General features: G+C 58.6%; 1 protein-coding gene across 2 annotated transcripts in view; it reads right to left on the bottom strand.

Annotated features, from left to right (window-relative positions):
• Positions 1–7,690: 7,690 nt before the first annotated feature.
• The window catches only part of SHANK2 (SH3 and multiple ankyrin repeat domains 2), a 471,077-nt gene continuing 453,588 nt past the window's right edge, over positions 7,691–25,179 (bottom strand). For both annotated transcript variants that reach the window (XM_080817139.1, XM_080817138.1), the window contains exons 22-23: positions 22,513–24,922; positions 7,691–13,090 (exon numbers count right to left, since the gene is read on the bottom strand). In XM_080817139.1, the coding sequence (XP_080673265.1) occupies positions 12,520–13,090; positions 22,513–24,922 (2,981 nt within the window). In that variant the 3' untranslated portion in view covers positions 7,691–12,519. The remainder of the gene's footprint in view (positions 13,091–22,512; positions 24,923–25,179) is intronic.

Here is a 25,179-nt window from a genome sequence, read left to right as displayed (position 1 = left end):
AATCAGCCAGCTGCAGGATTCACGACTGCCGATGATTATCACGCCGGTGACCGTGACGGCCGCCACCTGACTGAGCGGAGCTAAGTGCCGGGCGCTGTTCTCTTTGAGGATTGCTAATTGATCATGCGTGAAGTAGAGATCATTTTTATAAGGTTTTAAACTGTGCAATATAGGGGCGCCTGGGTGGCTCAGTCGGTTAAGCCTCTGCCTTTGGCTCAGGTCATGATCCCGGGGTCCCCGGATCGAGCCCCGCATCATGCTCCCTGCTCGGGGAACCTGCTTCTCCCTCTCCCTCTGCCCCTCTGTTCTCTCTCTCTCTCTCTGTCAAATAAATAAATAAAATCTTTAAAAATACACTCCATAGGGGCAGCTGGGTGGTGCAGTCAGTTGAGTGTCTGACTCTTGGTTTCAGCTCAGGTCGTGATCTCGGGGTCCCAGGATCGATCTCCAAGTCAGGCTCCTCCCACAGTGTGGAGTCTGCTTGGATTCTCTCTCCTCCCTCTGCCCCTCCTGCTCGTGCTCGCTTGCTCGCTCGCTCTCTCTCTCAAATAAATTAAGTAAATCTTAATAAAAATAAAATGTGCGTAACACTATGTATTGTTTATGGACACACACATGAGCGGTGCACATACCAGCATGTGTAGAGATGAGAAACACTGTGTCCGGGGCAGTGGTTTCCTCTGAGGTGGGGGGAGGGGGGTGGAATTAGGAGGGGACCCAAGGGGCTTCGAGTGTCCCTGTAATGTCTGATGTCTTCAAGCTGGGTGCTGGCTATGGGTGTCCATCATTCCCCGCCCTTTCAGGGTGCCCGGCATGCTTGATAATTTCAACAAGAGCAAGACTAGCACAGAGCAGTGTGTCGAGTGAGCTGTATTTGGGTTTTAAATGGGATTCACACACATATGCTTACAGATGTATGCACCAGGCCAGGAAAAGAATCGCGGGGAATCCTTAATAGGTACAAGCTCTGGGGAGGTGCCCTCGGGTCTGGGGAGCCAGGGGGGAAAGGACACACACTTTTTCCTGATCGTTCTGGATTTCATACCACGTGCATTTTTACCACTCCATTAAAAAGATGACCCAGCCTGTCTGTGCTTATTCCTTTCGGCATGGGCAAGCCGGCATGCACAAGCCATTTCCCCGTGAGACCTCATTTGCCCCCATGAGTTCCTGGGGCCACTGGGATTGTCCATATTTCAGATGAGGACGCTAAGGGGACCAGAGGTTGCACTCCTTGTGGACTAGTGGCTGGTGCCCAGGCGAGGTCCCACCTTGGACAGTGAAGCGTGATGGGTGGGTCGTTCAGGGCTAGTCTGCCGGCTCCGTGGCACTGGGAGGAAGCGCCTCGGGCCCACGGTGCCCTCCCTCTGGGCATTCGGCATGGCTAGATAGGCTGTTCTCCGAGGTGTCCCCACGGAGATCTCAGTGACCTGAGGGCCACGGCCCCTGGGAGGGTGGGGTGCGACACGCTCGTGGGGGAGTGTCAGCTGTCCCCTGATGCTGTGTCGCTGGAGGCTTGGGGCAGGTTTGTCTTGTAGGGGTTGCTTTGGAGAAGGCATGGGGGTCACCCGGAGGACCCTGCCCCAGAGCTGCTGATTCTACAGATGGGGGAAGAGGCAAGAATCTGCATTTCTAACCCGGTCCCTGGTGAGCCCACTGCTGCTGGTTCGGGGACCGGACGTTGACTGAGGACCCCGCCTTAGAGCTGCTTGTCTGTGTGCTGTAGACGGATGGAGCCACAGGGGTGAGCCCGGACAGCAGAGGTACAAACTACCCCCTACAAAGGTCGCCCGTGTGTCAAGCTGGACCCCCAAGAGTGGCAGCGTCAGCACCGCAGTCTGTCACCCATCCCTCACCCGCTCCCGTCGAATGGGGATGGTGGATGCACGGCGCGGTTTCTCTGACTTCCCTTAAGACCTGCCCAAGGAGGGCGTCGACCACACAGATTTGGGGTTTCCTCTGTTTTAAAATAAAATAAAAAAGATCCTGAGCAGACAGACCCAGTTCGTCTTATGTGGGCAAACCTTTATCGAACTCATCTCGTGAACAAGAAAGCAGGTTATTTATTGTGAGTGCCTCTGATCGTCATAAATGAAACCCAACTCGTGTCTCCCAAATGATGTTAAGATACGCCATTTGCCCAGTCAGTCCCCTGCCATCTGGAAACCCCCACCTAGTAACCATTCTTGCTTTATAAGCCCGTCCGTAACGCCACATGCCTGAGCTTCCTACCACTTTCAAATTGGAAATCACCCGGTTGTTTCTCCCTCCATAAAGCATTCATAGAGTAGAGCTCTCGGAACGTTGACGCGTCCTACCGAAACCGGATGCCGGGGAGGAGGCCGGGCAATGTGCTGGCAGACACTCCTGGGAGCCGCAGCGGGGTGACGTGAGCAGCCCAGACCCGTCTCCCCAGCAGTGCCCGGGGCTTGCTGGAAAGGCGGTGTCTTCGTGCCCAACCTGTTCCAGGGGCCTGGGCTGTACATGGAACCCGGAGATGGAGCTCCGTTCCCTGAAGGATTGCAGCCGACGGAAGCGGGACCTCAGAAGGCTCCAGGGAGTGTAAATGGTCCCGCCTTTGCAGGAAACAGTCTGGCAGTTCCTTGACAGTTTCAGCGTGGAGTGACCACACGACCCAGCGATTCCACTCCCAGGACACATGCCCCGAAGAACGGAAAACAGGGACTCAGGTGTACACGCATGTTCGCAGCAGCAGTACTCACAGCAGCCAGAAGGTGGAGACAGCCCCCATGTCCGTCAACCGACAAAGGGAAAACTCAAGTGTGGTTGGGTTTTCCGCCCAAAAGAATATTCTTCAGCCATGAGAGGTGTCACCCGCTACCCCATGGATGACCCCTGAAAACAATCATGCACGGTGGGAGAGACCAGACCCAAAAGTCCACATACTGTGTGATTCCATTCATGTGAAATGTCCAGAATGGGCAGCTCCACAGACAGATTCCCGGCGCCTGGGGCCCAGGACAGTGGTGGAGACGGGATCACGGACAGAGGGCTTCTCTTTGGCAGGATGGAATGGGACGGTGCTGATGGCCATACGGTGTTGCGAATGTGTTTAATGCCACTGGACTATGTACTTTCTTTCCTTTCCTATTTTTTTTAAGTGGGCTCCATGCCCAGTGTGGAGCCCAACACGGGGCTTGAACTCACCACCCTGAGATCAAGACCTGAGCTGACATCAAGAGTCGGATGCTCAATTGACTGGGCCACCCAGGTGCCCCTGGATTGTGTACTTTGAAATGCTCGGTGAGGAAAATCTAGCTGGACACTCTGGTGACCCCTCTGTCCCCTGTCCATACGTTCTCTTTCACCTTCTGCCTTTTAGCACAGCCGCAGCTTTGTTCCCGGCAGTGCTGTGCCAACCTGACTGCTCCGTTTCCCGGTCTGCCCTGCTTCTAGGGATGGCTTTAGAAAGCACCGTGGCTCATGACATGTTGGTAGACACTTCTGGAACGCGTTGGCTTTCCTGGTAAGGCGAAGCAGACACAGCGGACATGGTCTTCCCCTCTTCTTCCTGGCTTGGATCATAATGAGACGTGTAGGGTGGCAGCAGCCTTTCGTGGCTGTGAGGCTGAGAAGTTGGAGGGGGAGGCTGATCTCAGACTCGACCATGCTGAGCTTTTGGACCAAAGCCAGGGACGGCGGAGGAGCCTCCAGCACACCATTATCGGGAACTTGTGTTGTAGGCGCAGGACCACGAACAGGGGGGCTAAAATTCCTGACCTCCTGGAGCTTACATTTTGGGGTCCTATGGGAAGAATAAAGCCCTTCCGGCTTAAGCCACTTTCAACGCGAGATTCCTTTATTTGCAGCCAAACGCTGTCTTTTATTAACACTGATCCGCTTCCAGGGCTGGGGTGAACGTGCTCCCAGCTGCGTCAGGTTGCCCGGCCCACGTGGCTAGCAAGCCCGGAGCAGGTGTCTTACTGGCCCGGCAGCTGCCTGCACAGTCCCACCCCCACGGTGGGCGGGGCGCCTCGTCCACAGCCCACCTCCTGGTCCCAGGGATTGGCCAAACACCGCCCCTCCTCTAGTTGGGCCAATCACGATTCCCCCTCCTTTGCCAGTTGTGATTGGTCCTTGCAGGGCACGTGCTCAGCGGTTCCCTCTGCCCGTCCTGATTGGCCCATGCGTGGACCGAGACGGGGGGCACGTGGCCGACCGGACCAGCGTCCTTTGCGGCCCAAGAGGCGTGCCGTGGCGGTGGCGGTGGCGGGAGGCGCCGCCATGGCCGCCCTTGTCCCGGGAGCGAGGGGCGTGCAGACGGCGGCCCCTCGTGCCCTGCCTGTGCCCTCGCCCAGAGCTGTGGCGAAGGCCGCGTCCTCCAGAAGCCGGGCCTGAGGTAGGCGCCCCACACCCCTGTCCTCCCGAGCTGGGCGGCGCGGCTGAGCCCCTCTCCCCGCCCGGCCGCCCCTGCCCCGTCCGCCTGGGCGCCGGCCCGTTGCTGCTCCCGCAGCGGCCCCGGGAGCTCGGGAGCTCTAGAGGGAGCAGGGCCTGGGGTCGCAGGGCGGGCGGGCGTCCCAGGGAGCTTTCCGGGCAGGGCGGGGAGGGTCGCACGGCCGCGGCCCGGGGGCGTCGCGGGGGCGTCTTCCTCCGCAGGGGTGCGAGCGCGGGGGGCTGGACGGGAGCCGCCGCGGGACGCCGGGGCCGCGAGGGCAGGACTGGCCTCGCAGGAGCTCGCGCGGGACGGCGCCGTCCTCCCGGGGCGTCCCTGCCGGAGGGGCGCGAGCGTCCGGCGGGGGGGGGGGACGGCCGTGAGCGAGGGAATCGGCCGCGGGGCCCTGAGAGCCGACAGCGTGCGGGGGGGGGGACGCGCTGGGCTCCGAATGCTGTGGTCCAGGAAGCGGCGCAGACACGGGGAGGAACCTTCCAGAAGCCGGGGATGCCAGCCGCGGGGCGGTCCTGCCGTGGGAGTGTGGCCGAGCCAGGACCGGGGGGCCGGGCGGGCGGGGCGCAGGTGGCCCCGGCGAGGGGGGCCGGGGCTGGCGGCGGAGCTGGGTCCGCGTGGCTGTTTCGGTGCTGCGCCTGCGAAGACATCGCGGCCTGCACTTCACGGTCCCCTCGCGCCGGCCGGAGGAGCCATCAGGCTGTCCGCTTGCCCTCCCTGCTGCTGCCGGCAGCGGCCGCCAGGGCCTGTGTGGGAGGCGGGGGCTGGGCTTTCCTGGCCCACCGTCCCCGGCGCCGAAGGTTTCGGCCCGCGGTCCCCCCCAGAGCTTTGATGTCTGTATCAGGACCTTTGTAGTCACATTTATAAACTCTCGAGACCCAACGGAGCCCTTATTTTTAGCTTGGGCAGATGCAGGCTCCAGCCCAGGGAGGAGGCCCCGCTCTGTGTCGGGGGGCTTCACGTTGAGCTTCAAAGCCGGGTGGGCCTGCGAGGCGCGTGTTCAAACTCCTTGGTCACCGTGTTTGGACTTCTTACCTGTCGTTCCTTGGCCTTTGTCCTCCGCCCTCCAGGGCACTTATGAAGGGGCAGGAAGGGCTGCCCCAGTTCTGCCTGGCAGGAGGAGGCTGTGGGGCGTGGGAGGGAACGCACTGCTGGGGTTGGGAGTGGCACCTGCAAGCGGCTTGGGCTTGCGAACAGAAGCAGGCCTGGCGGACTTCGGCCACAAAGGATCCCGCTGGGAGGATGCTGGGTGGCTCAGGGCCATGGGAGGAAGAGTCGAGGGGGGGCGGGGCTGGGAAGGACAGACAGGGCCCAGGGCGGCTCTGCTCCCGGGGTGAGGACTGCCAGGCTTCGGGATGAACGGTCCCAGCTGCCAGTAGGCCGCGGCTGACAGCGTCCGTGTCCTCACCAGTGAAGGACATGGTCCTGTTTTCCACACTGGCCTCACAGAGTCCTGAGAGAATTTAAGCAGGTGCCACACATCTCTAAGCTGTGGGCCTCTTATAGATACCTAGTCTTTGGGAAGACCTGTGATCCCCAGGTCCTGGCTTCCCTGATCCTACTTGAGGGCGGTGGGATAAGCAGGTTACCTCTGAATTAAATCTCTCTCCACATCCCAGTGAATGAGCTGGGAGGAACCCCCACCTTGCCCAGCCTCCTGGGCCCCTGGCCCTGCACAGATGACTTCGGAGGGGCAGAGTGGTGTGTTGCTTGTCATGAGTCGTAGACCCTGACCCCACCAGCAGTTCTCAGGGCGCCTGATGGGGGTTCTCTTCCCTACCGATGGTCGTAGCCCTGGAGGTTCTACAGCAAACCCCGGTTCTGCCGTCATCGTGGACCTTGGCAAGACTTCACTTCCTGTAAAACAGGGCTGTCTGTGTCTACCGCAGGGCTGTTGGACACTCAGTGGGTGCGGTGCCAAGTGCCCCCCGGGAGATGTACTGTTATTTCTAGCCTGGGATACCTCTTGGGACCATGCACGGAAATAAACTGACTTCTGCCTTGTGCTGTGCTTTCCTCCTGCTCTCTGGGCTCTGGGGTTTGAAGAACACACGGAAGTCCACGTAAGCTCCTTGGCAAGACAGACTACGAGCAGGCAGTAGCAGGAAGGATTGATGGCTAGGAGCGCAGGACAGATGTGCTGCCACCAGGTGTAGCTGAGATCAGCTGTCTTTGCACTCAGACCTGCTCGCCTGGCTGCCCTGAAGGCCAGCCTGAGATTTCTCTGGTTCTCATCGCCTATGGGGCCCAGGACTTGCCTGCCCATCCACACTGTCTGGTGGCTACGGTTGGCACTGGGCACACCCCTGTGACTTGGGACACATACATGCTTCCAGCCAAGGCAGCAGCGCCATGTGGAATGGGGACCCCAAGAAACCCCACCATCTCTCCCAAACGACCTTGTTCAGATTCTCAGATTATCGGCTACATTTGTGGCCTGAAATGATTAAGTTTGGATCTCCAATTGACTTTAGCCTGGTACACAGCAGCACTGATGCTAGTCTTATGAGATAAACAGACACAACCTGTGGAGGTCTTTTCCCTGAGACACGTGTTTGGCAGAGAGCCCAGAGACATGGCAGTGGACACGGCCCAGGGTGCCTGTCTGCCTCTCGACGCTGAGCTGTCCCCCGCTCCCACTTGGGCTGTGATGGCTGTGGCCCCACAGGCGGGGTGGCGGCTCCTGACATGCTCTCTACACCCCAGACAGCTTCTAAAGATGACCAAGGCCCTCGCGTAACTTGTGGCACAGGGAGTGTAGCGGCGTTGGGCCAGAATTTGGATACTTCCTACGTCATTTTTCTTTTCAAAGAGAAACGGACTGTGTACTGGCATGTCTTTCATTTGTAAACGTTGCAGATAGTTCTGTGATGAGAGACCTCAGTCACTAGCAACAAGTATTTGGTTAATTTTTAACAAAATCTGAGAACGGTCAACACTGCTGACTCTGAGCAGCCGCCAACCAAGTGCCGCCGGGGCGACACGCCACCGGGGAGGCAGGCGGCTGCCCAGGACACCTGCCAGGATGCCTTTCTCCGACGTGGGGACTCACACACTCTGTGTGTTAAGTCAGCGAGAACACTGCAGGTGGTAGAGCAGAGAGCACTTCTGATGGAAAATCAACTGATAACACAGTCTTATTTCAATTTTCTTTTTATTGTTTAAGAGACTGTGTGCATTCCACAGTCTTAGGGTGGAGGCTTCAGAATCACGTGTACGTCTTCTCAACATTTCAGTTCTTGAATCGGTTTTTACGTTACGTTGTGCATTGATATGGGCTTCTCAGTTCAGAAAACAAGGCACTAGAACTATTTTATCAGCTACATTAATACAGTGAAGGTATATTTATCCTTTCATTAAATATACAGCATTTGAATACAATATGGTTTTATGCAGATTAGGTTCAAAACACCCAAGGCACACACTTTATTTTTTTTCCTTTTTTTTCATTTCTGTATTTATTTGAAGGCTCATATTAAAGTTTCAGAATTGCTATAAACAGAGAGTTCCAGAGTAGAAGCCATGGACAGTGATTGTTGTCATTTTAAACACAGAACAATAAAGACCGAAATGCAGAGACATGTTACAGGAACAGTAAAGAAAGAAAGTCATGGATACAGCGCGGATTGGAAACTGAAGCGGTCGGGCCTGCTGGCGTCGGAGGGCCAGATTGGGGAATGACCCGGGTCCCCGTGAAGCACGGCTGCCCCCGGTGCAGTCGCGGCTGTGCTCCTCCAGGTGCCGTGGGTTTTCCACCTACTCACTGGGTACACGGGCAGCGACAAGCACAGACAGACGCTCCAGTGCCCTGGCTGGTAACACGCCTCAGAGAAAGTACAAGTCAAAAAACAGTCTTCCATCTTTTTCCTTAGGACAAACTGGTACATTTACCCAGAAGCGGTCTAGAAGAAACCGCCGGAGGCGATGGAGGTGGTTAAGGTCTGGGAGAGACCACTGGACAGTGAGGCGGGAGGCCTAAGGGAGGGTGAACTAGGCCGGATAGGAGGATTCAGACTTTTCACGGACACAGAAACACAGTGGCTGCTGTTCGAATGGAGCGTGTGCCAACATAGAGGACACTGGCCAGGAACTAAGGACATCAGGTATTCACTGATGAGACCAGAGATGAGGTTCAGTGTTTGAAACATACTTCCCTACAGACAAAGGGATGGCCCACGTCTTCCTGGCTCAGTTCTCGGCCAAAAGACACAAATTCTCTTGCCCCAAGGCTCAGTGCCTGCTTGCTGACCAAAATGTGGCTGGCTGCACGTTACCCAGAGGGGCAGCCCGGCTCTGCAGCCCCACAGCCTGGCGGGAAGATGACGAGCAGGTGGGGGCGCAGGGGACCCCCTCGGTGCCACCCCCACTTCCATCCCAAACCAAAGGAAGGCCAGGCCTCAGCTGGGCTCTTCCAGGAGAGCTCGCAGACGCATGCGCTGACACGCACACGGCTCTGAAACTGTGCGTGTCTCCGTCCGTGCCCTGAGGGGAGGGAGCCCAGGCAGCCGAGCTCCGCGAAGGGAGGGCTCTTACTCTTTGAAGAAAGGAGGTACCGGTCAGCCTCACGGAGGTACGGACGTGATGACGTTCAAAGAGCCTGCGTCAGATCGCAAGTTGGCAGCTCCGGGCTCGCCCAGGCGGCTTTCACTGTGCGCAATCAGAGCCACACCCTTCGTGCAATCGCATGTTTATTTTTCTTACAGTAATTTTGGTTGCCGTACAAGAGGTCGAAGGATCGGGAGGAAGTGCACGTTACAGGAGCTTGGTTTTTGTTTCGTTTCGTTTCGTTTTTTAAAATAAAGTTTAAAAGGAATAAAAGCACAAAAGTAACAGCAACACAGGTAATGCGAACACAAGTTACACAAACCATAGTGTGAAACATATTAGTTTCCAAAAAAACAAAAAAAACTTGTTAATGGGAAAAAAAAAATCAGTATTTGTGGCCCACACACACAAAGTCATTGCCAGATCACCTGGGTAATGCTTGCTTGTTCAGTTAACTCAGAAAAAAAAAAAAATCCCCATTTTACTAACTGAAGTACCACAAGTAACCCACTTTGTGATATGTAGAGTTCAGCAGGTCAACAGTCACACTGCGTCAGTCTAGTACGTGAGCTGACCGAGAATGTGGCGGAGCCCCTGCAGCAGGTGTCTCCGCGGGGGGTACAGGGCGTACAGCTGGAGAGTTTGGTTTCGCATACACAATGTTACAGACACTAGGCATGTAAATGCAATTTATTTAAATTACAGTAGATAACAAAAGTTGATCTTAAAACCCGGAAGAGTATTAACATGATCTTTATATGAGCAGTTTGACTCGTGTCCCACCATTGAGGGGGTCATAGAATAGGGCCTGGTCCTAACGTGTCCGAGGGGGGTGGGGAGGGGGAGCCCCGGGCGGCGGTCTCGGGAGGAACTATTGCTTTCTGTAGCAACACCATCGAATAGGGCTAGAGATGGGTTCATCTTGGCAACATGTGTTACTCTGTTGGTCAGTGCAGGTTCTGCGGGGTCCTGTGACTTTTCTAGAATAAGACAAGGCAAAAATAAATGACTGCCCGGCTCTTTTTTTTTTTTTTTTGGTGCAGTCTGCTTGCTTCAGGTAAGTTGCCCGTGGCTGGACGGCTCTCTAAGAAAGGGCGCGGCAGCCAAAGTCCAGTGAACCTGAAGCCACCAGGTGGCGTCCTAGCAGCGCCTTCCCTTCCTGCGCTCGCTCTCGTTCTGGGTGTCGCCCGGCACTGAGCGCGGAGGTAATGCCGAACAGTAGACAGAGGAGGGAAGAGCCAGGGTGAGCGGTGCACTGACTGAATTTTGCTCTATCACCAAATGGAAGACAAATAATGGCCCAACCACCACCTTTTCGTTTTCTGAACACTCGCAGGCGGCCTCAGCAGGCCACCCGTAGCGTCCTCAGCGCACCCCACGACCGCGGGACCGCGGGTGCGTGGGACAGAAGCGCCTTGTGTTCAATTGATTTCACGTTGGATCGGGGCATTCTCAGATACGGATTGCCCTGAAGAAGGGTGTGGAACAGAGGAAGGTCCAAAACTCAGTTTCCAATTCAGGGGCGTGTGGCTGGAAAAAGTTTGCGCGCGCGTGTGTGTTGTGTGTGGGTGGTGCGTGTTTGTTTTTGGAGAAACTGCTGCATTGTGAATTGTAACCACTTTTGAAGAAGTAATTGTCCTTCGATGACGAAGTTCTAGCAAAGATAGAAAATATAACACAGCTCTGCTGGTTCAGACGCATCCAAATAAGGTTGATTTAAAAAGGTCATACTTTTATAATCCCACAGAAATAGTATTATTAAATCACAAAAGTTTTTTTTTTTCTTTAACTTTCTAGCACTGAAGTGGCACAAAGGCTGCCGAGTAGACCAGCCACTTTTTTTTTCTTAAAATATTGTGCTTATAAACTATCTGTACAACTATTTAAACTTGCAGTAAAGAAAGAGATTTTAAATTGCTAAATTTTATGTGTTCATTCTAGAGCTGTTCCAGACCTAATCAGACACTTGATTGTGAGCATAAAGAAAAGAAAGGAAAAAAAAATCATGTTTTTATAATTAGAGATGGGCTAGGCTAGTTCTGAAATCATAATAAAAGCCAAAACCTGCGGTTCGAGTTCCTTCCAAGTGTGGGAGAATGTGCTAGAAGCCTGGCTGGATGTCTGGTGGCCCCTGGGCAGGCGGCAACCTCCCTTGGAAGCTGGAGGTAATGTTACGGGGGAGGGGACTCCAGGGAGGAGAACGGGCACAGCCCAGAAAAGCCTCGCGAGAGGGGCCTGGCGCAGCCCGGGGAAGCCTCCCTGGCTGGCCTTTCTTCATTTGTCTGCCTGCCCCCTCGCCCTGCAGCCCACCATGTGTTCTAAACCCTGAGTCCGGTCTAGACGCCATACCCTCCGGGTGCTCAAGAAGCCTGATGTAGGACAAACTGGTGGGCTGTGCGGACAGTTGGAGACAAAGGGGGAGAGCCCCCAAGTACCATCTTCCCTGGCCTCAGAGAGCAGAGGGGCTGTCTCGGCAGAGATGCTCACCTGGGCCGGGCTAGGAACTGATGTCGCGGCGCCCCACCAGCTCCCGGGGAAGACGCGGTCTCCTCTGCCGTGGCACGCGCCCACCGTTCACCTCGTGTCCCGCCCTCGTGTTAAAGTGGACGCTCACCTGCTCTGATCTTTGCAGAATGCAGCACACTTGCAGTTAAAAAAAAAATGTCGTGAAAGGCAGAGAATCCCCTTCTGACCGTCCTGGAGACACTCCTGGCAGATGACTGACTGCTCTTCCCCTCGAGGAGACTTGGGCCCCGGGCAGCTGCACACTGGCTGCTTCCCATGGCCGGGTCTCCCCTCCTCCTTGGAATCGTGACTTTGTGCTTTGACTAACTCCGTGTGACATCTGTTTGGCCACTTTGGAATTATGCTAATAGATTTGCAGAAAGAAAGAAAGCTACGCAAAGCTGGGCACGATCCCATCAGACTCCCCACCACGGCCAAGAGCTTCATGGCCGAAGAACCACAGACGCACCTCGCAGGAGGAGATGGGGTCATGAATCCAGAGGAAAAAAAGATTCTCTACCTTTCGGGCCCAAGAAGGGGCACCAGACAGACTACTCTGGGGTGTTTTACCGCAAGCGAAGTAGAGGAAAGAAAGGAGCAAGTGAGCATTGAGAACCCTCCCGGAGGCCACAGACTGCGGCGGGCCTGGGGTGGTGACAGCTGCCCGGAAAGCAGAGGGAGGTCTCAGGAGGCATCTAGAGGACACTGGTGTCTGCAAGAGCGAGGGTCCCGTGCTAAGTCGACGGGGGCGTCCCCGGGGCCTGGCAACGTGAGGTCACCTGCATGCTGGGAGGCAAGCCGGGCCTCTCTCTCGCGGTGCAGAGCTCCCTCCCCGTGTCCCCTGCTGCACAGAAACAGCCCGTGAAGCCCACATGGAGATTGGGGGCATTTCAAGGCCTTCGCTCAGCCACACCTGGACACACTTGGCATTTCTTTGGGTACCAGGAGACACACCCGTTGAGTGGGGTTGGTGCTCACAGACCATGCTTGGCCGCCCAAATATTTCAGTAGAAGCCCATCTCTACTTATAACAAGGAGTCTGTGAAGGTACAGAGCAGCCACCCTTATCTGTCCAGCAGCTGTTTCAAAGCCCTTTCTATGTTCATCCTGTGCCCGACCCGAGTCACCCCGAGATCTATTAGGTCTTCCTTCTGAAGATTTGGTAGGTGACTGCCATCAATCTCATTGTCCATGAAGGTCTCTTTATGCTCACCCAAGTTTAGACTTTCCAGCCAATCCGCCACGTCTGGTTTAGTCCACAGGTGCACAGGCTTAGTCGTAAAAGGCTTATTTGAGATTGGCTGTTGCAGTATCGAGGGGGATGGCGACCTGCTGCGGCCCGCCGGGTTCAAGCCAAACAGGTCCCCAGATGGGGGCTGGCTTGGAAGGCTAAAGACCTCTGAGAGAGTGGGAGAAGGAGTGGCAGCAGCAGCGGAGAGGGGGGCAGGCAGGATCTCTTTGCTCAGCTCTGTTGGCGACACCACAGGGCTCGGGGCACGTCTTGTTCCTGAGGTCCTGCTCTCAAAGTCTGTGGGCCGGCTCTGCAGAGTGATGGGCTGCGAGGTCCCTGGGCGAACCGTGAAGGTCACCGTCGTGCTCCGCGTCCCTGAGACGGTGCTCATGACCTCTGGACTTCTGAAACAGCAAGAACAGAGACAACTATCACAAGCCGGGTCACGGTCCAGGTCAGCGGGATGCCGACCACCAGGGGCGCGGGGGCGGGGGGTGGGGGACACTCTAAAGGCAGCTGCGCTGGCAGTGAGCAGACGACTTGCCATGCCAGGACCAGGGCAGTGAGGAGGGGAGCAGGAGCCAGAGTTCTGAGAAGACACCACAGCACACCAAGGCCACCCACTCACCTGGCCCCACGCAAGGGCCTCCACCGGGCCGGGTGGGGGGGGGGGTGCCTGCGCCTGCGCCGTGTGAGCGGGGCGGGCCAGACCGACGAGGCCAGGGAGGCACTGTTGAGGGCTCCCTCGAAGACATGAGGACGGGGCCTGCATGAGGTTCTGCTCCCTGGGTGAGCCGTGGCCGGGGATGTCACAGTACATCACCCGTATGAGGAAAGGACAACTTTTGTCTCCATTTCGGCGCGGAGAAGGCAGAGCAGCCTTGGGGAGAGGCCCTCCTCCTTAACTGCCTGTCAGGCCTTGGGCTTTTCGGCTTGAAAGGCCGAATGCAGGGAAGGGCCCCTTGCAGCTGGCCCAGTTGCCGTGAGTGGGGAGGCCCATACCTACTTGGGGCCACTCAGGATTTGATGAAGCTTTCCATCCACGGACCCCGAGAACGAGGAGTGATTTGCCAGAGTGCAGTCTCTACTGACCCAAAGGGCTAACCCGGCACTGCGGTGGATTTGTCCGGTGTCGGCGGGGCCGTGTGGTTGCGGAATGGAATGGGCGCGCTAATGTGTTTTCTCTCCCCGCACGAAGGCAGTGTGGGAAGCTGTCGGTATGTACTGTCCTCACCAGAAGGCAGGAATCTGAAAGGAACGCCGTTCTCCCAAGCGGCCGGGGGAGATCTTGGAGGCCCCCATGTCCTTCCTGCTCCAGCCGGGCAGGTGAAGCCCGAGCGGTCGGAGTGGGGGTACACTCGTGCCTCTGAGGTTTGGCCTTTACTGGCCCCCGGGAGAAGGCTGAGTGACCTGAAGGGAGGAGACTGCGTCTTGGTGCCAGGGACGTCTCTGGTCTTTGTACTCCCTGCACAGGGGTCCCTCCCTGGTTCTGGCCAAGGCCCACGGCAGGCTTTCCCACCCAGACGGAACAGCCACACCTCTGGGCTCTGGTTCGTGCTCTTCTCTGCTGTCCCCCACGCTGAAAGCGCGTCCACGCCACAGCCCAAGAAGCCACAGCCAGTCGGGGGGTGGCAGGAGTAGGAGTTGTGTTTTCCTTTTGGGCTCATTCACGTGAATGTGGACAGACCACCTACCCCCTTCTGGAAGGATCTCTCCTACCATGGTTCCTCCCCGGTCTCTGGACTTGAGGAATGTGAAGTCTGGCTCTGGGCAGTACCAGCGTAGGCACTTTCTAGCCTGTGAGTCTCCTTGTCTTCACAGTTGGTATGGGCTTGTCTCCCTCCCAGGTGGTGAGGGTGGGGCAGGCTGTGCTCGGGAGCACGTGAAGAGCCACACGGGTGCTGCCCTGGTGGGCGCGACAGGGACTGGGGGTCTCTGTACGCGGAGGGCTGAGCTGGGCACGAGGCCCGGTTGGCCCGTCCTCTGCCCTAGCTTTTCTTTGGCGCCCTTTGTTTCCTCCGCCACTGACAGATAAGTGGGTACAACCCCCAGCCGGCTACCTGGCTGTCTCCAAGCTTGGACACTCCTGCACCCAACGGCACGCCTGGCCGCTTCAAGGATGGGACGCGCAAGCATGGATCAAGGGACTTGGGCGGACTCGCGCTTTGTCCTGACACAGGCACTTCCAGGGGCAGGTGGGTGTGACTGGACCAGGGACAGCCACCCCCAGGGTGTCCTCATGCAGCTTCCCGGAGGGCCGCATGCCCCAGGCGGGATCTGGTACAGACAGGAGACCTCCGTCAAGAACCTCCGGGGCTGTGGGTGCTGGTTGCTGGTGTACTGGTTATACCGGCCGGAAAAGGCAGCCCCTCGACCACTGCCAGGGTCCGCTACTTGGAATCTAGAAGTAGGAGCCCCAGTGGTGCCAGCTGTAGGGGCGGGGAGCCAGCACCTCTGGGACCTCGGTCAGGTTCTTGAGAGAGGGGTGGACGCAGCAAAGGTTTAAGGAGAAACCTGCGCATTCTGCTGCTCAAGTAGGATGGGAAGCCCCACTCCACTTCCAGCTTGGGCCAAAGTGCAGGCCGGCAGGGAGTGCTGCGGGACGCCCGGCAAGGTGGCCTGTGCCTGCTCTGTCCGCTCCACAGCACTCAGGCACCTCTGTTTTGGGAAGACTCATTGGTTCTGCTTTGATACAACAATTAAGCTAAGATGGTTGAAACGAAACCATGAGTAGGCACAAAGCTACTCCATCTGGAGGCGATCTGAGCTGTTAATTAGGGACCGGAAGCTCTGGGGAAGAGACGAGTTTTGTAAAGCGTGTAAATTACAAGAGCACCTTTGCTCAGGTCTTGCTTTGTTGTAAGAGTCCAGATGTGCTTTTTCCGGAGGTGATACTGCATGGTGCCAGTGCCCATGCCCTTGACTCTGGGTGGACCCACTGGGGCAGCACAGTTGGGGAGGGCCCCCAAGCCCGGGCCACACTGAACAGTGGGCACCTTTGAGCCAGAGCACGGCTGTCAGCACCGTCCTCCCCCTGCAAACATCCCAACCATCCCCAGGTAGCTGGGATGGTTTGTTTATTTATTTATTTAGAAAGGAAGGTCTTGCAGGTAGCTGTGTTTGTTGTTGGAAAAAAGAGAAGGCTCTCCAAACACACTGGTGGGCAGCAGGGGGGGACAGCAGCACACACCAGAGATCGAGGCGGCACTTACTTCTGTTCAGCATGACCCTCTTCTGTGAACGCCCATCACGAGAGCACATGAAAATGACAGAATGGAATGGCTTGAGACAACACTGCAAAATTAATTAAAATTTAAGAAGAAGCTTTTTTCGATGGATGAAATGAAATCGGGGATACAGACATCAGCCGAGAACCTACGAGGCTGGTCCCTTTGTGGCCGAGGAGGCAGGTAGAGGGCAGTCCGCCTCGCTGGCCAGACTGGAAGATGAATACGGGGGTCCTGCTCATGTTTAGAATGGGAAATTCCCGACACCGCCTTCCCTGGCTTGGGAGAATGTGAACGTAAAGAAGAAAATTACCCAGGGAAAGCCTGGTGCAAACGTGAGGACCGCAGTCCTCAGAGGACGAGCTCGAGCTCGTCGCTGAGACCCTGCTGAGGGTTCCCGAGTCGTCCTTTGTCTTCTGCAGCCTGGCAAGTCTAAGTCAGCATTCCTGGTGGGGGAAGGGGCCCCGCAGGTACCTGTGCTCTGCTTCAGGTCTACACCTGAACGCCTGGCAGCTAATCACGGGGCAGGGTGGGGAGGGGACACCCCGGATCTGGCCACGCCCTTGGGGCTGGTGGGGAGTCAGGGTGGAAAAGAGTCACCAGGGAGCCTGAGAAGCAGAGCAAAGGCGCTCTCTGGGCTGGCCCACCCTGCCCTCCCTCTCAGCAGTTTGGTCCTCTTGGTTCATCACACTGGCACTATTCACTGGATCCTCCTGGCTCCAGAGATCGGACGTTGCTAAGCAGCCACTGGGTCCCCGGGTGGAACGTGCGGGAACGTGTCGCTCTGATGTAGACACAGACACACGCACGCGCACACACGCTCTCTTGGCTCAGCACTCTCCGTGCTGCCTTTTCAATCTAATCCATATGGAAACAGAATTAAAGCAAGAATTGAGAGCTGACTGACTCTCAGAGACGCCTGTTATTTCATTAGCCAGAAGCAGTTAACTGGGGTGGGGGCAGGCAGATTCCAGTGGCTTTTTCACTGTGTTTACAGATCCCGTCTGGCTCTCGGATGGCCACTGAATGTGGGCCAGTGGCTGCTGGGTGATGCCGCCTGGATGTGTCTGTTGTCCTGCACCCGCACTGGGCAGCAGCTCTGAACCCGTCTGGCGTGAGACTGCCCCAGCGCGCCCAGTCCCGCTTCTGCGGTTTAGTTACCAGGGGCTTCTTGTGTGGACATGGCCCTTCCTGCTCAAGTGCTCTTATGAAGTGGCCCTGGGACGGGGGGGTGGGAGGGCAACCGAGTCATTCCCACACCGGCCTAAGGCCCGAGCACTGCCACCATCGTGTTCTCCCTGGCTCCTCGCCTGGGTGGTGTCGGTGCCTCTGCTGCCCAGTCCTCACGGCCGCCACGGGCCCTGAGCACCGCCGGGGGCCTCGGCCCACAGATGTGTGCGGCGTCAGTGTTGCGTCATTGGGGGGGTGGGTACGGTTTAGCTTGTGGCCCGATTGGCACCTTAAGGGACTGGGAGTGCGGTGGGTGTCTTGGGTCCATCGGGAGCCCGAAGCCTCCTGTCAGAACGTCCACATCCAAGCCGGTCAGGAAGGCACCCCGTTTTCAGGGAGCTGCACCCTGACGTGCTCCCGCTGACTGATCTTAAAATCCGGACAGGAAAGTGAGAACCTAAGAGCCACACTTGCGATCGGCCGCGGGGTGAGCACGGGGAAAGGCTGTGGCTGGACTGGAATGACCCTCGTCCAGCACCGTCTACAAGACAACACACCTAGAGCCCATTTCACGATGCCCTGCGTGCAGCACTCGCCCAGTTAGCCCAGTTATCTACACTTCTATTCACTGACGTTCCCTTCCCGTATCGGTTGGGGGCCGTGAAATGGTAAAAACCCCATGACGGCGTCGAGGTTAAGGGAATGCGCTTCGGCAGCTTCTATTACTGAGTTAGCTTTGAAGTCCGTGCTTTGGGACCAGCTGGGCGGAGATAATTTTTTAACAACCCAAATTGATTGATTTTAAAGCCAAGAGGCTCTCATGATAATTCTGCAGAGCTGGGGAGGCGCTGGGGGCACCAGCCAGGCGAGGGCGGATGCAGGGTCTGGCCGTGTGGGGCCGAGGAGGAGGGCTTTCCTCCCCCGAGCCCATCTGGGCCCCCAGGAGGGGGAGGCCAGGCCGAGAGGAGCTGGAGGGGCCTTGGAACCCGGCGGATGCTGTGCCCTCTGGACGGAAGCTGAAGGGGGACCCCCACAAGCTTACGTCCACTGCTCGCTCCCCCCCGCACACACAGGATGAAAACGAGACTGACTCTGTGTGGCCACGGAAGCGCTAGACACAGAGCAGCGCGTCTGTCTTGCTCTGGAAATGATGTCTGGGTTGTCTGGGCCTCCAGGCAAAACGCAGAAGTCAGGCAAATGGAGTTACCAATCTGGGTTCCTGAGGCCCTTGGCCTTTGAATCTGCCTCTTGGTCTACGGAGCGCAGGGCCCCCGGCCTTGCACATGGACCCCGCCCCAGCCGGCGAGGGGCACCTGTGCCACTGTGAGAGCTGCTGTGCTGGGTGGCTGCCGGTAACTGACACGGTCAGGTCACACAAAGCCTGGGACGGCCACCTTCTCGCAGAAAGCACACAATCCCGCTCTCCCTCCTCCGAGGCCTGCCAGGCCTCCCTCAGCAGGGCAGGCACTTTCTGGCCTCCAGGCTTTGTGCCCCTGTCCCTGTGCCTGGGATGCTCCACTCCTGGCTGTCCACACACCTGCCTCCTTTCTGTATTTCAGATCATTCCAAGGTCACTTCCTTAAGGACTGTCACCTTCTTCCTGCCCATGTTCCTCGGACTTGGGAGTCAGCCCCATTCCTTCGTCGCACTGGTGTGCTTGGGTTTCTCCTGTTTCTTACTTCCTGTCCGTCTTCCCCCTTAAAGAGTGCAGCTGCCCACGGAGGAGAGGCCTGGAATGTTTTCCGGAGCGGGGACGAGCCCCAAGGCTCAGCACGGCCCCCGGTGCAAGAGAGGTCCTTGCCAACTTCACGTCCGCTGCCCGGCTTCCGAGGGCCCAGGCCTCTGTGGGGGTGTATCCCTGCCGCTACTCTCCTCCCTCAGGACTGGCCCCGGGTCCCTACAAAACAGCAACTCGGGGACTCCTGGCCGGGGACTCAGGAGGCCCTGGGCTGGGCCAGGCTTCCAGGCTCAGGAACGGAGTGTCCTGTAGGCTTTCCAGCTCTGCCCCTGGGGCGCGGCCGGGGCTGCACGGGGCCCCATGACTTCAAGCAAAACACCAAGTGTTCCAGAACCGGGAGGAGGCCGGTGATGCAGAGCCCTCCACCATCACCACGAAATCCTCGGGGGACGGAGATCACCGAAGCGCTTTGAAGAGGAGCAAGCGTGTGCGGGAAGGACCTCCTTGCAGCCGTGGGTAGCACGTTCGCCAGCGCCTGTTCTAAGGGGAGCTCGGCCAGCCACCCTCCTGACTCAGAGCTTCCCGGGAAGGGCTAGGGCTCACACACTGCTTGCAGACGCCCTCAAACCACTGCTGTCTTTGCTTTGATCCAAGCTGGTCTTCTCTTCCAAGACGAGGCCACTTCCTGGAAAGGTCGGGCTGGGCGGCGGAAGGACCGCTTTCCCCCGAGCTGCCAGGCCGCTCCCCGCTCAGTGGGGCGTCTCCAGCCTCGGTGCTCAGGAAACTTCTCGATCACGCTCTCGCCAGCCCAGCGGTAGCCAGGGCGTCTCCAGATCCCGTGTCCTCTCTGGTCTTGGGGACAGACAGGAGCTGTGTGGCTCAGGTCGAGCCTCACGTCCTCAGGTAGGCAAGGGTCCGGTCCCACCCTGGGCTCTTCCGAGAAGTGAAGAGTTTCGCCTCAGTAGCTAGAGGCAGCCAAGCAGTGAGCCGCAAAACTCGAGCTCTCGGGCGAGGGAAAGTTTCTGTGGAGAGAAGGTTTGTGCGCGTGCTTGCTTCTCGCTCTCCCTGGAGAACCACCTTCTCAGGAGGCTGCCCCGCGCGTCGGTCTGCGCCCTTGCCACCGGGGCCACTCCCAGCCCGAGGTCCTAGACGTGACCGCAAGTAGCGGTGAGCCACCCTGGCAGGTGGCCTCCAAATGGGCAAACACCCAGGTCTGTCAATCAAGGCTTGCCCCCGGCCCAGCAGCTGTCACCCACCTCACTCTTGTCAGCAGCTTCACGGCCACACCTCACGGTTGCTTAGGGCTTTGCCCAGTGAGGCTGTGCGACAGTTAGGCCACGGTAGCAGGTGGAAGGCCCCGTGTAGCGCCTGAAGGTGACGACCTTCCTCTTTGTCCTTGGGGCTCAAGGCCATCAGATGCCCAGGCCAGCTCAGTGCCACCCTTGGCTGAGAGCCGAGAATAAGATGCCGCCCCTGGTGCTCAGCAGTGCTGGGGGCTGCCTGGTGACGGCCTGGTCTGCCGTCAGCCACCGGGTCACCAAAGAGAAGGGCTCTGGCAAGCAGGCAGTCTCAGGTGGCCCGCAAAGGCCTGGGGATGGCCTGCCCTCAGGGATCTCAGCCCTGCAGACAGCTCGGGCAGCCGCCCCTTCCTTCGAGGCTGATCCCTGGCTCCCACAACAGCTCACGAGTGGAACCCTGAGATGCTCCCTGGGTGGGAGGTCAGGTCTCTGCCCTGGCCATGCGCTCCGCTTCTCTGACCTTCAGTCTGCTCGTGTGCGCCCAGGAGATCACGGCAGGCCCCGCGTCAGCAGTGCCCATGCGGCGTGATGCCCAGCATTTGGGGAGGCCTGGATCGATGTCGGCTGATGTTCTCGTTGTAAGGGAACGGGGTTATAAATAACAGAGCAGACCGGAGGTGGCTGCTCTTGGCATCTGAGCATCGCTTGGAGGGGTCCTACAGCTGTTCTCGAGAAATCCAACAGGATTCTGCCAGGTGACGTCGGCTCTGAGGCCCCTCCCACCGAGGGAAACGCAGGTGGGGAAGCCCTCGGGACTCTGCCTCCTGCCCCTGGGGGCTCACACAGTTGGGAAGGTAGTGGAGGTGGTGAGCAATCCAGAGGCCCCTGGATCGGGATGGGAGGGCTCGGGGCAGGGGGGGCTAAAGGCCCTGAGCAGCCCTTGGGTCACCCCTTCAGACTCTTCCGAGCTCAGACACTGGCCACGAGGGGAAGCGCCAGGCCAGGCCCTCGGCCCGAGTCCTGGTTCAGTCTCCCGCCGTGCATGGGGCCTGGCTGCCCCGCGCCCCACTTTCCACTTCTGGAGAATGGGTACAATCAGTACCCGCTCCCCTGCACTCGCAGGCCAGCGTTCTGTAAGAATGGGAAGCACTCGAGAGAGAGCGTGCTCATCCTTGTGCCTCACGTGATGTAGCAGCCAAGCGCTGTATTCTCACGCACAGGGAAAGGGCAAAACCGGCCAGTACTAAGACTTTCCTTTCAAACTTCCAGGTATTTGGTATTTGTAGGTACGTGTGTGCAGATGTCCGCCAGAAACGGGGACTTTCTGCGGACTGCCTCTTCCGCTGGCGGGGTTACTCCGTGTCACAGTGAGCGGTAGAGTGTCCATTAAAAGACGGAGTGTCGCCCTGCTTCTCTCTACCAAGGCCGGCCCATCAGTATTTCTCCGAGCGTAATGGGAGCCATTTGAGTCATTTATTACATCATGCTAAAGGGTAACTGGGGAAACTATGGCCCTCGGCCCAACCGCAGGGGGTGTCGCTGGTTAATGGGTGAGACGTTTGAGGCAAACGCCTGTCCGGAGGGAGCATGAAGAAAGACTCGGTAGTCAAATCGAGGAGACCTGGGAACGGACAGAGGCGTGGGGCAGGGAACGGAGTGCGTCCCGGGAGGAACGCCCAGCATGGGGAGGGTCTGCGGGTCTGAGCGAGCGAACAGCTCTGGTGAGAATCACCCCCCGAGCTCTAGGCAGAGCGCGAGGGGCCTGCTGTAGGGCACGGCGTGCCTCCTCAGAGCCTTCTGGCTCCGTTTAGATGTGACCCCTCACCCCCAACCCCCAGCTGCGGTAGCAGCACCTTGAACGCTGCGTGAATCATGAATGGTGGCCCAGGGGAGACATGGACGCCCTCTTCCGTGATGCCTGCTTGAGGGCTGGTCTGGTGGGGGTGGAGGGGGGCATTCTCCTCTGAGCCCATTTGGGAAGCCACCACCTGGCACCTTCCCTAGCTCTCCAGCCCGTCTGATGGGAGGAAGCGAGAAGGATCCACGCACACTTAACCACACGCGCAGGCCGCCGCCCCACTCACTCTCCTTTGGCAAGGCTATTCCCTGCTGCCAGCTGGCGGAGCTCGGTTTTAGCATCTGCGAGGCTCCAGAATGACCTCGGGGGGGGGGGTCCTGGCAGAGTTCTGGAGGACATGGGACGACAGGGACCAGAGCTCCTCTTGGGAAGCCGTGGTGGGGCTGGCCCTGTGTGGCTGCGTTTGAATACAGGTCTTGACTCGGGGAGGGCCGTGTCCTGCCGGGATGGCCGAGGTGTGCGCTCTGCCGTGCTGGACTCCAGGAGGGTGGGGTGGACGGTGAGTAACAGGTGCGGCCTGCACAAGGCCTGATGGATTCCCCGCTTCACGTCCACTCTGGCTGCTCCCCGAGGGCCTTTCCTGGTCGGCCCTGACTGGACGAGATGGGAAAGCCGGCACGGGGCAGTCTGCGTCTAAGCCGATTGTGGGACTTACCTTGGAGCGAGGCTGGCAGGCTTGGTTCCTGTGGGCGAATCCAATCCTTCCCCCGGCTTTGCCGATTTCTCTCGGTTCATTTGCTGCAGGATTGAGTTCAATTCACTGATCACGTTTGCCTTTGGGCCTGAGCGAATCGGGCTTCTGACCTCAGACACGTCCCCCCACAACTTGGAGGTCCTTGGTGGCGTGACCTTCGTGGCCCCAGGCTGGGCGCTGCCCGGCGGCGGCGGGGGTGCCGGGGGAGGGATGACGAAGCTGTCCACGTCCTCCTCCACCAGCGCGTCCTGATAAAGTGCGTTGCTTTTGGGAATTACGGGCTTCACTTTTGGCTTCGGAGGTACTGGGGGCTTGTCCACCGTAAATGCTTGCCCATCTGCATAGACTGTGCAGGTGTCCACGTTCTCCCCGCCTTCGGAGGACAGGGTGGACATGCTGGACACCGTGGAGATGGTGCTGGTTGTCTCGAGATGGTGGTCACTGCTACTCCGGCTGTCCACCTCCTCGATCCCAGAGTCCGTGACCACGTCAAAGTTCTCGGGGGGCGGCAGGAAGGAGGCAGGCAGGCAGTTGGAAAGGCCAGCCGGCTTCTTACTGTCTGCACAGTTGGCTGGTTGGCTGGGGTTCAACGAAGGGGACGGGGAGGTGTCCTGTTTCTTCTGCTTGACCAGGTCCGTGAGAGCAGGGACAGAAGCGATGCGGTCATCGGGGATATCAAAACTATTTGCGAATTCCAGGGGGGGAGGCAATGGCTCTGTAAAAATAAAATCCTCATCCAGATCCACGGATGCCAGAGGGGGAGGAGGGATGCGGAATGGCAAGATCACCGCCTCTTCCACGGAGCCCGCTGCCACTATGGTCCTGCCAGGCACGGCGGCGGCGGGCTCGGGGCTGGCGGAGATCTGTAAAGCACCTTCGGTTTCGGGAGCGCCTTCTGGCCCCTCGGACAGCGAGTGGTCTGGCTTGGCCTCCACGTCGGCTTTCTCGTCCTCTTCCTGCAGCAGGTGGTCGGTGGTGGCCGCGTCCACAGTGTGGACCATCAGCAGGCCGGCCGACCTCTGCTGGGACGTGTCCACGATGTTGATGAGCATGTGCTTCTTGTCCTCGCCCTTGCGGTCCTTGCCCAGCTCTGCCTCGTACTTGTTCTCGGTCTCCTGCCGCCTCAGGGGTCCCCGTGTGTTCTGCCTGGTGACCGGAGGGAAGCCTGCTTCCACGCTGGGCCGCATTTTGGTATCGATGTAGAGAGGTTTGTGGAGGTCGGCCTTGGGGGCCTCCCCCTTGGGGCCCTGTTGGGACTCCTTCATGGCTCGGTCCCTTGCAGACAGCGCCAGGGCCAGCGGGGAGCTGGGGTCCAGCAGCCGGCCTGTGAGCGGGTGGACGTAATTCTCGGGGCTGGCCGCGCTGCTGCTCTTGGGGGGCACTGCGGGGCTGCCCTCGGGACCCTTGGCTTTGGATGTGGAATTCAGCGGCCTGCCGGCCTCCCCCTGAGCTGCGGCCTCGCCACCACCCACGAAGTGGTTCTCGGGCTCCCTGGGCGGTGCCACCGGCGTGGGCAACGACAGCGGCTCGGCGCCATCCTCCTCGCCGAAGCCGACATCTTCGGGGAAGTTGGAGGGGTGTGCCCGGGCAGCGGGCGGCCCCAGTCCGACGTCCTCATCCCCCAGGTCTGTGGAGAGGAAGGCCGGGGAGTTCCTCCTGGCTTCCAGCCGCTTCTCCCGGTCGCGGACGGCCCCAGCGATGGCGGCAGCGAAGGGGCTGCTGACGGTCAGGCTGTCGTCAGGCCGCAGCTGGCCCGGCGGCTCGGGGGCCTGCGGGTCGATCTCCGTGCTGCTGCCCTGGCTGCTCTTCCCGCTGCTGCTGGTGGAGGGCTCCTTCACGATGATGGTCGGGATGGGGATGGAGCACGTCTTCTCAGGGCTGTCCTCCACATTGGACTGCTTCACCAGCATGCCCTTCCGCCGAGCGGGCTTGGCGGGGACGTACACGGCTTTGCTCGCGATCCTCCCCACCTCCGAGTACGGGTTTTCTGGCATCTGGCCTCTCTTGGCGCGGAAGTTGGCCTGGGCAGCGGCGCTGCGGCTGTAGAGGTCGTCGGAGTCCAGGGAGTAGCGGTCCAGCTCCCGCCGGTAATACATCCCCTTGTCTCTCATCACCGTGGCCACCGTGTCCGAGCGAGCCGCGGGGGGCACCTTGGCAGCGGGGTTCTGATTGAACGCTGGCTTGATGGTCCCGTAGACTCTTGGGGTTGGGGACTTGGGGCAGTTGTAGGTGGTGGGGGATGGGGGTGGGGGGGATGGGGGCACAGACTGCGGTGGGGGCGGGATGTCCTCGGAGGTGTCCGGCATGGACAGGCTTCTGGTGAACTTCAGCATCGGAGGGGCCAGAAACTGCCGCTCTTCCTCCGTTATTCCTGCAAGGAGAAGGCAGGCTTAGTTTGCAACCATGACCGGGACTCCCCACCAAGCTCCTAGGTTTGTGCTACGCGTATGTCTGCACACCACAACGAACCACGGTGCACACGTGTTCACGGAGCACAGCACAAGCCACACGCCAAGAGCTTACGTGGCCCAGCCGAGCCCCCCAAGGAAAAGACAGGAAACCGGGAAAGAAAAGAAAACAAGAGAAAGGTGCTGGGAGGCACTGAGTGCGTGCTGTTGAGGTGTTCCG

Source organism: Martes martes, assembly GCF_963455335.1.
Source record: "Martes martes genome assembly, chromosome: 10".
In the NCBI taxonomy this organism is placed as follows: Eukaryota; Metazoa; Chordata; class Mammalia; order Carnivora; family Mustelidae; genus Martes; species Martes martes.
The sequence above is the reverse complement of the archived record's forward strand: the minus strand, read 5'-3'. Positions and strand labels throughout refer to the sequence as shown.